The 13,559-nt window shown below is 43.3% G+C and overlaps 2 protein-coding genes across 2 annotated transcripts in view; one reads left to right on the plus strand and one right to left on the minus strand.

Moving 5' to 3' along the window:
• BCL2L13 (BCL2 like 13) overlaps positions 1–1,207 on the minus strand; it is a 40,443-nt gene extending 39,236 nt beyond the window's left edge. The window contains exon 1 of the mRNA XM_084294170.1: positions 1,048–1,207. The gene's annotated coding sequence lies outside the window, so the exon portion shown is untranslated. The remainder of the gene's footprint in view (positions 1–1,047) is intronic.
• Positions 1,208–1,914: 707 nt separating this feature from the next.
• Positions 1,915–13,025, plus strand: ATP6V1E1 (ATPase H+ transporting V1 subunit E1). The gene is made up of 9 exons (XM_084282959.1): positions 1,915–2,049; positions 4,953–5,018; positions 6,478–6,587; positions 7,075–7,141; positions 8,963–9,052; positions 10,291–10,359; positions 10,759–10,853; positions 11,739–11,826; positions 12,408–13,025. The coding sequence occupies exons 1-9, from the start codon at positions 2,017–2,019 to the stop codon at positions 12,468–12,470; spliced, it is 681 nt and encodes a 226-aa protein (XP_084139085.1). The 5' UTR covers positions 1,915–2,016; the 3' UTR covers positions 12,471–13,025.
• Positions 13,026–13,559: the final 534 nt, after the last annotated feature.

The raw sequence follows: 13,559 nt of genomic DNA on the forward strand, positions 1-13,559 counted from the left end.
CATGCCTAGCTCAGCACCTGGGGCGGAGTGAGAAAGAGAATCAGACCACAACTTATTTAAATAGTGGCTAATGCTTCCCTGGGAAAAGAGTGGAGAAAAAAGCTTCAGATGTGTATTAAAAAAAAAAAAAAAAAAAAAAAAAAGTAATCATGATATATTTGGAGAGGTACTTTTATACTGAAGTGACAAGAGAGACTTAACTCGAATGGAAGAACTGTCTTAAGCTTCTCCTAAAAGCATATCAGCCTGGAAACACACCTCAGGATCGCTGATCTTCCTTTGAGGGGAGCCCACAATGAAATAACCGAATTACTCACTTTAAATTGTGAATGATTATTTTTGTTTTCATGCAGAAGTAGGCAAATATTGACTCAGATACCATAAACACTGCAGAAAAGACCATTTTTCAGGAACGAGTGGGTTTAGAAAAGGACACGCACAGCTTGAAACACCAGACCAGAGGAAGGAGAGCTTCCCAGTAGCGGGGCAAAATGGAAAAAGAGCCCAGGAACTGTTCAAGAGGGCGAGACAAGGCTGGACGGGGAGGCGCAGGGGAGCAGGGGAGACAAGGCACTGTGAGAAGCCTTCAAGACGTGGGCAAGGGGGCTACCGCTGGTTGGGCAGATTCATCTACTGCCTCTTAAAAAATAAAAAATAAAAAAATTATGAATTTCTTCCTACAAAAAAAAATTAAAAATAATAATCTTTCTTCGTTCCTGCACCCTTGAGGGGAGGAGACCCTCCACTGGCTGTATGCGCCCGGCGCCGCAGCCTCACAGGTTATTCGGCTTTACCGGGTGACCAACGCGCTGAAAAGTTCCCAGCCCAGCAGCACAGGCACGGATCTGCCCCTGCCTGTGAGGGACGAGCCCAGCAGTGCCCCGCTCCCCATTTTATTCCCCATTTTCCCCCCCCACGACGCCCCGCGACCCCCGGTAATGGCCGCCCCCCCCCCTCCCCAAAATCGCTGCGGGAGGGGGCGGCAACCACAGCAACAAACGCCCGCCGGGAAAGCCGCCCGCCCGCCCCACCCCGGCCCCTGCTCACCTGCGGCGGCGGCGGAGGGGGCGGGGCCGGGCCGGGCCGGAGCCGCCTGAGGAGGGGGCGGGGGGCGAGGAGGAGGAGGAGGAGGGGGAGGGGAGGGGGCGAGCGCCCGCGCCGGGCGGAGAGGGCTCGGCCCTAATTTGCCGCCGCCGCCGCCATGATGGAGGGGCGGGGCCGCGCGTCACGGCGCGCGCGTCCGCTGCGGGCTGGGGGGGCGGCTGCGCGCCCGCGTCACGCGCTGAGGGGAGGGGAGGGAGGGGAGGGGGGGGGAGGGAGGGGAGGGGGGGGGAGGGGGGGGGGAGGGGATGACGCAGAGCCCTGAGGGGCGGTGGCACCCGGCGGTTGCACGGGGGGAGGCGCTGCCCGTGGGGGCGGCGGGGGGCAGAGGCAGCGCTAACCCCGCGCCGCGTCTCGGGCACACACGAAAAGACGAATTCCGCCCCAAGATGCCAGCCCGAACCTGAGAAATAAAATAAAAAATCGTGAGATTTTGTAAATTGTGCTTCCCAGCTTCGTGCCGCGGGAAGTGACCTTGAGACACCGAAGGCTCCTTCTGATGAGCCTGAAGCATTGCAAAAAATAAAAAATAAACACACACAAACAAAACTTTAGGGTTTTCGAAGCACGTTTTAATCCGTGTTTAATTTGATTTAATAAAGTAAATGCGTTTTTCCCGGAGGTATCTCGGTTTTTGACCGAAGCACGGTAATTATTTACCGGTCCCGCCGCCACCACAAGATGGCGCCGCGGAGCCGCCGCGACATGGCAGCAAGCCCCGCCCCTCCCCTCCCCGTGACGCCAGCGGGCCGCGCGGCTCCCATTGGCCGGGCGGGGCAGAGTGGGCGGGGCGGGGCGGAGTGGGCGGGGCGGGGCGGGGCGAGGCGGCGGTGGCAGCCGGGACCCGAACCGGATCCACTTCGCTTCGCTTCGGCTCCGTACCTCGCACCCCGCGTCCCGCGTCCCGCCGCCGCCATGGCGCTGAGCGATGCCGACGTCCAGAAGCAGGTGGGGAGCGGAGGGGGGGATGGGGCGGGGGAAAGGGGCTCGGGCCCAGCGCTGGGCTGCGAGATGGGGGTGGGGGCAGAGCGTTGGGACGGGGGCAGAGGGTTTACACGGGGGGAGAGGGGGCGGCGGGGGAAGCGGGTTTGGGGTTGGGGTTGGTGTTGGCGGGGCGGGCATCCAGGGGTAGGCTCACAGGTGCCCCCCACGCACCCGCCGTCCCCTCAGGTGCCGCCGCTATCAAGGCGCCGCAGCCGGGCACCGTCCCTCAGCCGCGTGCCCCGGGCAGGGCGGCCCCTGCCGTGGGACCGTCCCCGGGCCGAGGGCGCGGCGTCCTTACTGACAGCAGGCACGGGGCCCTGCGCGACGAGCAGCTCCCGGCCGGGTCCCGCTGCCGCAGACCGCACGGAGCCGGCCGGAGCTGGCCGGCGGGGCTCCGAGCAGCCCCGTGCCCTCCGCATCCGCAGCGCCTCGTGTCTCCTTCGCCAAACAGCCCCTTGGCAGCCAGGCGTCGCGTGGGAAGCGAGGTCCGCAGGTTGTCCTGCAGGAGGAGGGCTGCGGCGTTGCGTCCCTTGCGTTTTACTTGCAAGGCTTGCTGCTTGAATTTTTCTGTTCCCTCTCCCATGAAGGTTATAAAAGTAAAGGTGACCTGCTCAGGTCTTGCCCAGCTGCCGTGGGTGTGAGCTTCAAAGGTTAGTTCAGGATCTGTGGATACACTAAACACACGGTGCCAATAGTTTCACACCTGCAGCCTGCCTGTAGGTTTGCACTGCTGAATGCTAGAGTGATCCTGTTGACTGGAAAAGGGCACGCTGCTGAGGGCATCGCTGTTCTACATGTGCATAAACCCTGCTGTGAACCTACCAGCTGATCCTCTGAAATCTTAACCACTGACCGTGGCGCTTTCAATAATTTTCACATTAAAAATCATCTCCACTCATCAATCTTGGATTTGCAGAATCGCAGAATTGTCTAGGCTGGAAGAGACCTCAAGATCATTGAGTCCAACCTCTGACCTAACACTAACAAGTCCTCCACTAAACCATATCGCTAAGTTCAACATCTAAACATCTTTTAAAGACCTTGCTTTACTTGCTTTCTTTCATCAACAGTGTTTAATCAATTGTTACATCTAATACCTTTAGGTCTGGAAGCCTCACTTAATATCTCTTTTCATTCCTATGAAGAACAAAAAGGGATTTCAGTACAACAAACTACAAAAGCAATAACAATGTTTGGTCTAAACCGACATGGCAAAACAGATGACATATCACCTTGCTTCCGTCTTATTCTGCTTTGTTATACAGAGGATATTTCTTGAACATCTGAAACTTTTTAAAGAACTCTTCCAACATTTGGAAAATAAACTGGAGGAAGTCGCTCAGTAATATAAGGGTTACTGTTGCTGTAGAAAGGTCCTTAGTTTCCTTCAACACCAGGGTATTTGGTGAAATTATTTACATGTTTTATCTGCCTCTTGTCCTTTCTGAAATGCAGATCTAAAGCTTGATATGATCAGCTGTCAGATCAGACAAGTGGGATAAGAAACTGACCTTGGAGGTAGACTCGTGCTTAGAAGTGTTGCAAACTGGAGTTAAAATAAAAATGGTTGACCTGATTTTGAGGATGTAGATACTGTCATTCACTTCTTCCGCTGTATGTGCCTAAAATCTTCCGCTTGTCTGTTCATTTCTGGTGTTTAGTTTATGCGGGCATGCATAATGCAGCGCATTGGCTCAGTTCTCAAATTGGCACCTTTCTTATCTCTTTAAAATGTCTCGTTTCAACATGAGATTATATGAATAGAATCTTTCATGCAATTTTATTCAGACCAGATTTAAATGTGTCTTGTCATTAAGTGCGAGTAAAAAGGAGGGTTTCATGGTCCACTTGAGCGTGCAGTCCACTCCATCTGCGCTAGGAAATGGCAGTACAGTTAAAAGTTTCCATTTGGTTGGGCAGTGCTCTAGGTTTGAACCTAAACTTAACCCTGGTAACAGAACGGCATAAGATAAATAAGCAGAACTTGGTATAATTTGGTTCCCCGTCTTTGAGCTCTCGGGCCTGTGCTTTATAGTGTTTTGAGATGCTTTCAAAAAGTTCCTTCAAGCTGAACTTGTTAGTGTGTACCCATCTCTAAAACAGCATGTGATATACTTCTTGTGGTCTCAATCAACTGGTGCTGCTCTCTCTGTTTCCTTCCCCAGCTCCTCCAAACTAATACGCGACTACTTTGTGAAGTCACCTGAAGTTGATCCGTACAATGGCATTTTTTAATTAAACTCATTTTTCTCAAACCAAAGACCTTTCAAGTTTTTACAGCATGTATTACATTTTTCAAGAAAGATTTCTCAGATGTATAAACAAACTTCTGGTTGTACAGACTGGGCCAGAGCGGTCAGTAGCCCTTTGTTTTGCTTTGCCAGTTTCTGGTGTGGAGGGCCCAGGTTTGTGTAAATGACACATCTGACTTAGAGCAAGGGCTCAAGGTTCATCTATACTTTACGTGAATGTTGTAACAAACAGACTACTTTAATTTTACTGTGTGAGGATTTTTTTTTCCTTTACTACTGGAGGAAACATCCTGATTCAGTGAAGAATGCAAATACTCAGTTTCAGGCCTATATAAATGTAAAATGTTGTTTTATACTTTCATATCTACGTACATTTTTCTAGTGAACCATCACAGAAACTTATTTAACAACGTAACAATTTGGTTTTCTTGGAATCTGTGTTAAGCAGAGGTGACTCTGTGACCTGTATGCTCAATTTAATTCCTTCAAAAAACAACACTGTGATATAAATTAGTAAGTGGAATTGGAGGGGGCCTACTGTACGAAGGGGGAATATGTTTCTACCCATCAATGTCCTTTCCAGCAGAAAATGGTTTCTTTTCTCTCTTATTACAGATCAAGCACATGATGGCTTTCATTGAGCAGGAAGCCAATGAAAAGGCTGAAGAAATAGATGCAAAGGTAAAAATGGAAGTTCAATGTCAGTAAGTGCAAAAGGAGAACTGCTTCTGACATCCTGGTTTAATAGCTGCAGTCTGAGCAGTCTTAGAACACTTCTGTAAAGTACAATTTGCTTCCCATTCAGTTATTATATAGCAAAAATGATACTACCAAATGTTTGCTAACTTCTGTGAAATCAGAACAAAACTACTGAGTTGGATCTGTTCTTTTGGCCAAGTTTTCTTAGTGGTTCTTAAACGTGAATTTATTCCTACCCAACTTCACTCACTTTTTTTATACAACCAGGAGCACTGAATGGTAATGCAAATAGACTAAAGTAAGTGAAACACCTTTCCCTACCTCCTATATATAATTCTAATTTTTGCTTGATTTCCATAGCATCTTAGGCAGAGACATTAGTAAGAAGTTGAAGCAAGGGTGCTAATAATCTAGCACAAATGTTCATTCCTGCGCAAAAATGAAGAAGGTGAAAGTTAAACTGTCTGAATTGGGTTGGTGAAAGCTTGTTTTGTAAACACTTTCATAGCTGTACCTGAACCTGTGTGGCCACCTGCTGACTTGCTTCCAGGTGTGTTTTAGTAGGTGTCCTGGGGAGCTACACCATAAACTTATATGTAAGGCATGAGCTGAACTATTTGCAGAATTCCTCAATACGGCTAAGCCACAAGAGAATGAGTTTGATATTAACCTGGTGATAGAATATGGATGTTCATTGAAGTAGGAGTAATGGTGCCTTATGACCCTAACAATCTGCATTATATCAACACTAAAATATATGTTGATAATAATTAATAATTATCTCCCATAAATGATTTGATCGGTAAAACTGTTTAATAAGTTCTAAATCAGGTATTGCTGTTTATCTCCAAAGACAAGTCAGAAGTTGAGATTGGATATTCAGGTATAAACTTCCCATGTGTTTGTGGTTTCATATGCTAACAGGCTCAGTTTTATAAAAATGTAGTAGCTATACTGCCAGTCTCCTTGTGTAAGAATTAAGAATTACTTGTAGTAAAGCACTTTGTGGGCACCGAGTGGGTTATTTTAGGTAGAACTTCTTGTAGACAGAAATGAGACTAATTCTGTCTGTTGAAAAAGAAAAAAAACATGCCTGGAGCTCAGATAGAATGAATTGTATTTCCTGACAGCGCATAATATACCCGTTTGGTAATTGTATGCCTGAGGAATAAACACTGCAAAGAAACGTGTTAATCAGCAGAGACATACCAATGAAAAAAGCTGTATCTTAGCAAGGTTTGAGTTCGGAATTCAGCAGGACACGTACTGAACTCCCTTTGACTTGCATATTGGTTGAAATGCTTTGTTGATGTGGAACCATAAATTGTATCGCCCTAGCTTATCTGTAAATGCGTTCTTAAAGCATGGCCGTTTCATTTGATTCTGTTTTTTTCAGCCTATGGAATCAATTTCTGCTTCAGTTATTTAATTTTTACTGTAGGCAGAAGAAGAATTCAACATCGAGAAGGGTCGCCTTGTTCAGACACAGAGGCTGAAAATCATGGAGTATTATGAAAAGAAGGAGAAACAAATTGAACAGCAGAAAAAAATGTAAGTTACTTAGGTTAGATGGTTGGCTTCAGAGCCTGAGCTCTCATCTTATTATTAATTTCATGTAAAACCATTTTTCCCTTGCAAATGGGCAAATTGTAGCTAATGTATTGAGCTGTAATTGAGGTTCTAATTTTTCTGGGGAGTAATTATCCAGGGTGAGCTACAATAGTATAACAGGTAGGAGGTGTGCTGAAAGAAACTTTGATTTTTCTTTATGTGGTTAATGTCTAAAATTCTACCCTGGTTTATTACTGTGGGAGAAATGATTGTGTTAGGTTCAGTTTTGGTGGGTCTAGTGCAGTATGGGGTTCTGCATTATAATCGTTTGCATGGATTCAGAAACAGGTTCAAACAGATGAACAGGCTTTGTTATTAAACACGGTGGCATTGTTACCTTTAAATGTAAAATACACAGTTGAACACTGACAGAATTACAACATTTAAAGTCTGATGGACTGATTCAACCTTATCATGCAACTTGCAGTCAGATGTCCAACCTGATGAATCAGGCAAGACTGAAGGTCCTCAAGGCAAGGGATGACCTTATTGCAGTGAGTATCTCTGTAGTAAAGACACAGAGGTTCTGTTCCTACCATCTGTCGGGAAATGATCTTATCCATATTCTGAATGAAAATATGATTTGTGATTGAGTAATATTTGCTTCAACATACTTCAGATAGCTTTCCCAGCTAACCTGAAAAGTCATTAAAGATTTAATCTGGCTTTACTAATCTGCTTTAGCTTATTTTCAGTTTCTATTGCCTGTTCTTTTCAGGAAATCCAGCTCTCTGCCAAGATCATTGCACTTACTAGTTGTATCTATCACTTAGACAATAGCTTATTTCATTAAAGAACAGAAACCTCTTGCACAGTTTGTGGAACTTGAAGTTCTGTTTGCATGATGTAACATCTGTTCTTTAAAGCTGGTGTGGCTTAAGCAAGTAAGTTTAAAACACCACTCACTGTTGTTTTTCTGTCACCTTTAGTGCCCACTAGTATACGGAAAGGTTTGCTTCTTGTTTTAGTGGGTGACTGATCTCTGTGTGCATGTGTAGGGCGATTGATCGCTTACCAGAGCAGGCTACATTTAGTCTTAGTTCAGCCTTATACCACGTGCAGTGTATTCTCATTTTGCTTATTATACAACTTGCAGGTTTCTTAGCACTGCTTTCCTTACCCTGTCTCAGAAACAGTCTGAGTGTTCTGTGTTCTAGCTAGATGGTGCTGTTGAGCTGTTGGAAAAACTGCAAGACCTGTAGAAACCAAGTATTAAAAAAAATGGTAATGTTGCTCGAGTCAAAGCTGCTATGAAAAAGGAGAGTTAGCAAAAGAAAATGGCCAGTTAATTGGTTCTTCAAACCTAGTTTCAAATTTTTAATTGTATTTACAGTGGGGAGAAAAGTGGGTGGCTAAAGAGCTAACTCTATTGTGATAGACTCTGCTGGGTAATCTCTTCCTCATTTATCAGCTGACTCAAACTCATGCTTCTGAGTAATGCATAGCACTCTTCCTTATTTTAAAACCTTTGAAGTCACATGCTGCTACCTCTTTCTTCCCTTATCAGATCTTTGGCCTCCTTTGTGAACAATAGAGAGGAGCACTTCCAGAAATGCTGTGTTACTCTAGAGTGGACAGTATAACTAGATTTGACCGCAATGTTGAATTGTGATAGTCTTACATTTTACTGTTGATTGTGTTAACATGCACTCTTCTCTTAAACTCCACGATACAGGACATTAAAGAAGGATTTATATCAAATTTTAAAATTCCTTTATCTGAAGTAATTATAATTATGGCTCAGTTCTAAGAGCTTTCTGAGTTTGATCAAATTTCTTCTACATTCAGTCCCATCTGATGTTGATTTGCAGAATAAAGACATTCAGAAACAACTACTTCAAATCAAAAATAAGCTTTCAGTTTAGAGTTTCTGCTTGCGTTTACTTATGATTAAATTTATCAAACCTGAATGTTTGTTGATGTAAGGATAGGTTAGATTTCTTAACTTGACTACAAAGCTGAAAAGGTCAGTTATTTGGACAACTTCATTAGTTTACATTAGGCAACCATTTATAACATATTTAGTTTGTGTGAATTAATGTTGCAAATACCATCATTTTACTACTGAGGTCCCCCTTCTTCATGAAGAAAGAATTGTGGTCTGGATATATTGGGTTTGGATCAGGGCAGGGAGGAGGGAAGGATGTTGTGCCATGCACATAGATGAAGGTCTAGCTTGGATGAACACCAGCTGGAGTGTACGTTTACGTGTTGGCAGGGTGTGATTGCTATAATAGGAGTACAGAAAGTTGGTAGGCATGAAACCAAATGCCAAACAGATGGGCTCTGCTGATCTGATTTTCTTCTGAATGTAGGATTTGCTGAATGAGGCCAAGCTAAGACTTGCCAAGGTGGTGAAGGATACTGCCAGGTACCAAATGCTGCTGGATGGACTAGTTCTACAGGTAAATATTTAAATCGTACCAAATAGATGATTGCAGCTCTGTCCTCCCCTGCGTCTTTCTTCAAACATAACCAACTGTAGATGTTACAGTTGTATTGGAGTCTAGATCAAATGTTGCTGGATGATCTTTGAGCTTTAAACATCACTTCTGCTATGTCTTTTGATCTTAGATTCTGAGCAGATAAAGCTGCAGTTTATTTTGCGGTATCGAACCTAGTAGACCAAGCAGCTGGCTCCCATTATAAGTATAGTTGCAGATGCGCACACATACGTTGTAACATGCACGTTTAGGATGCACACTTTAAACTTCTGTCGTAATTAGTTGGAATGAGTCACTCAAATGCACCTTTGACTAAAGCTGTTCCTTCAAGCCCACAAGTCAGTAGTTACCACAAAGCTAGTCCTGGGTTTGACAGATTTACTATATTATGGTAAGCATTTGTGACACATACAAAGGCAAATTGAAGCTTTGCTTACCTAGAATACCACCCTCTAGCCCTGGAACTTCACTTCTGGAAATCTGCTAAGTGTTGGCTAGGGTCATTTCTGCAACCACTAGTGCCACCCTCTGGTATGAACGAGTCCTTTTGCAATAAACTCACAGAAACCAGCCACAAACTCTCCTGTCTGTAGTTTAATGACAGAGTGTTCTTAATAGTGTTCCCTTCCAGCTGGTGCTTCCAATTCAGTATTTTTGTTTCCTTGTCACACTTAGGGCTGCTGCTGCTGTATATCAAACAAACTTGTCTTGTTCGTGCAAGCTGGCTGCGTCTGTCTTGGCTCATTAGATTTGATCCACTGTAGTGCTCGCATGTTGCTACAGGAACTGCAGGGCTGGAATTATTAGAACAGGCACCTGAAACTGCAGCCTGTCTTCTCCACGAATGGGCAAGCAGGCAAGCTGACGCTCTCTTTGGACAGCAATGATCCTTACATACATGTGTACATTATCTGGGCAGCCCACTCCTATGACAAACGCGTTTAGTTGCACTTGCGTTCCAAACTTTAAGCTAACACAAAAACATGATCCGTAGTTGTAGACTTTCCCATATATCATTGCCATCCTCTCAGAATGTCTGCATGGGGTGCACTTGCAAGCAAAGAACTCATTAGAATGAGTAAACATTGTCAGGTTTTGTTTTTCAAATTGATCAGCTCATTTCCTTTCTTGGAGTTAAATAGTTCTAAGATGATTAAAATGTCAGTTTTCTGATACTGTAATGGTTATCTTTTGTGCAGGGATTCTACCAGCTGCTTGAGCCCAAAATCGTTGTTCGGTGCAGGAAACAGGATCTCCCTATGGTTAAGGTAAGACACCTAGAATTATGAAAGTATCCTTGCTCATGAAGGCTGAGGCCTGATTGCAAATATTTGCTGCTCAGATCCCATCTGTGTGACAGGGAAACAACTAAAGCATGTTTTCAAGCTGCACTTCTGTTGCAGGTACAATGCAACACAGCAAGTATGTGCGTCAAGTCAGGGATCATTTCCTTGCTTGGGTATTACCTAGGAAACTTTAGACATTGCTACAACTTTAATAACAATTAGTTTTGGCTCAAAAGCAAAAAAAATAAAATAAATTGCTTAATTAAAAATGAAACAAACCCCAATTCCTTCATTTTAATTACTGCAAATGAATGAGCAACCAAATCCAAGTGATGTGCTATTGCTTATCAATGTTAATTGGAGTTTTATCTTGTGTCCTAGGCTGCTATACAGAAGAGCATTCCAATCTACAAAAATGCCACAAAAAGGGATGTGGATATTCACATTGACCAAGACAACTTCCTGCCAGAGGAAATGTAAGCAAAATGGGAGTCCTTCATGCAGGGCGCCAACTTAAATTGCAAGCCACAGCTCTTACTAGGACAGTCTTGGAAAATTATGTATGTAATATCCCTGCAGTGTCTACTGCTGTTCTAGTGGAATTTGGCACTTCTTTCTCTTAATCAAGTACAGATTCTGTAGCTTCCTCCAGACAAGCACTCTCAGTCAAAACTGTCAGTAAAAGCTTTGTGCAACCTCCAGCCTGTTCCTCAGTAGTGAAGTATACAATAACAGCGTGTAGAAACTTAACTAACTGTTGTTTTTTTTTAGAGAGGGAGAGTGCAAATGTAGCTCTGCTTTCTGTCTCAAGAGGAAGCAAACAGTCATAAGGAATCATGCACGGTGCTGCAGCATGATGACTTGATGGGGTTTGTGTCTGTTAGGTCTTGCAAGGCTTTATTTCCATACAGTATGATAAAGAACATGGAACTTAACTGTATATTTTGAAAGTCAGGGATCGTTTTTTTATGTATGAGCAAGCAAACAAAACTTCTAGCACTCTTTTTTTTTTTTTTTTTTTTACTTCCCAAAATCCAAAAGTGTTCTATTAATAATAAAAAACAGTCTGAAGCTGTTTTGAAGTGACAAATTTCATAGCACTGTTTGTATTTAGATCATGCTAATGAGTATCCTTGTAGGTAGCTGTGGTACCCAGTGACTGAAGATGCCTTACAACACTACTTCGCCGCATCACTTTGTGCTTACTCTCATTAAGGCATGATCAAATGTATTTATTTAACAGATGAACAGCTACACCTCTGGCTTTTCTATAAGAACTCATTTGGGGTAATGTCTGCCAAATTATAGCTTTGAGATGTATCATAGCTGTCATGACTTTTATTTTTACTTTTCCTTTCTAGTGCTGGAGGTGTTGAAATTTACAACAGTGATGGTAAAATTAAGGTTTCTAACACTCTGGAAAGTCGGCTGGACCTTGTAGCTCAGCAGGTGAGTTTTTCTCACAACCAAGGTGAGCAAGATATAATTAGCTAGTTTTGTCTTGTAATTAAATCCTAGTGTTTCCAGTGCACAGTAACAGTTCCAACAGTGTGTGGGATCAGACTTTCAATACGGATGACAAGAAGTTATTTTTTACTGGAAAGAAACAAATTACCTACTGCTTGCGCTTCTCTAGAACAAACATGGATTTTCCCAAAAATGATGCCTTTTGGACTAAGCATAAAGCTCTAGAAGTTATGGTACCAAAAGACACTTATGACTATGCTGCAGTCAAGATGTTGAAATACTGAGTTTAATTTCTGAAGTTTGCTTGAGTACTAGAAACGTTGGCTGAAACCTTGTATTCTAGCTGAAATTACTAGCTCTTGCATCTCTTCCTCATGATGCAGTATAAGTAAGTAGTCCTTTAATTTGTAGACTAGCAGGCAATACGTGGTCAGAGAAAGGCTTCAGAAAACACAAAATAATTGACTTCTCAATTTTGAAGACTAGTCTAGCTATCAAACTGCCTGCAACAAGGAATGCTCGGCAGTAGCATTGCGTGTAACTGATGTACTCTTTCTCAACAGATGATGCCAGAAATCAGAGTGGCTCTCTTTGGTGCTAATGCCAACAGGAAGTTTTTGGACTAAGCCTCTGTAAGAGAAGGTGGGATCTGTTCCACTGCCATACTGAAGGGATGCAAAAGCATCTGCTTATTCGAAATAATCTTGAAATGTAACTTTACTGTGTCACCCAATATCTCTTCTTCAATGGAATAATTTTGCCTACCTGCTGTGCTTAGCCTCTCCACTTGTGGTTAGAATGTATAGCTTAAAGGATGTGAAGACATGTATTCAACCAAAAGTGACACTAGAAAATGGAGGCATTTGGGCTCTTTGCTTTCCTTGCACTGTTGTGGCCCTGTAAAGACCAGTGGTCCATTTAGGGTCACTCTCTTTGCTTCGGCCTCACCTCTTTCAAGTTGTCCAATCTGTGGTGTAAATTGCTGCGCTGCCCAAGGGAAATCCCTTTTCAGTTAAGGTCTTCAGTGTTACAGAGGGCATGCATTCCTTCCCAGGGTTAGTAGTTTGATTCATGTTACTTGATCGGGCAATTTTCTGTTCTGTATATGTGATTTAAACAAACAAACAAAAAAGCCTGAGCCTGTAAAACTTTATTTATTAAAATAAAAATGCGTGTGTGTATGGAGTTCCTTGTAGTTTCTCTCCAGAGGATTGGCAACAGCCTTTGAAAAGTGGGCTTGTGTGTATAAGGACTTACTACATGTGAGTTCTCTGTAATAACTATTCTGTGAAGCTAGAATTCAAGCTTGTGGAGTCTGTAAAGCTAATTGCTTGAGTAGTGTTGGACTGGAGGCAAGCCTTTTGCATAAGACTCTACTATGAGCTCCAGTCTTCCTAAAAATGAATCAGTAGTTTTGCAATGTGATCCCCCAATAGTCTTTCACAACAGAAATGCAACTGCACTGTTTACATACAACTGCACTATTTACATACAACGATCTATTTCCAGTTAAAGTTTGTTGATTCTCTGAAAAAAATCCAAACCATACTCCTATAGTAAGTATGACTGAGGACTCGAGGAACAGCAGCTGACTGTCACAACTATTCTCTTAATTGTTAACCTTTAGTACCTTACCTTTAATACCTTAAAGTTTAACTAACACAACTGTCTTCACTGCCTAACCTGTTAGGATTTATTAACGCTTGTCGTTTGCT

The sequence above is a fragment of the Netta rufina genome (genome assembly GCF_964035555.1).
Source record: "Netta rufina genome assembly, chromosome: 1".
Taxonomy (NCBI): Eukaryota; Metazoa; Chordata; class Aves; order Anseriformes; family Anatidae; genus Netta; species Netta rufina.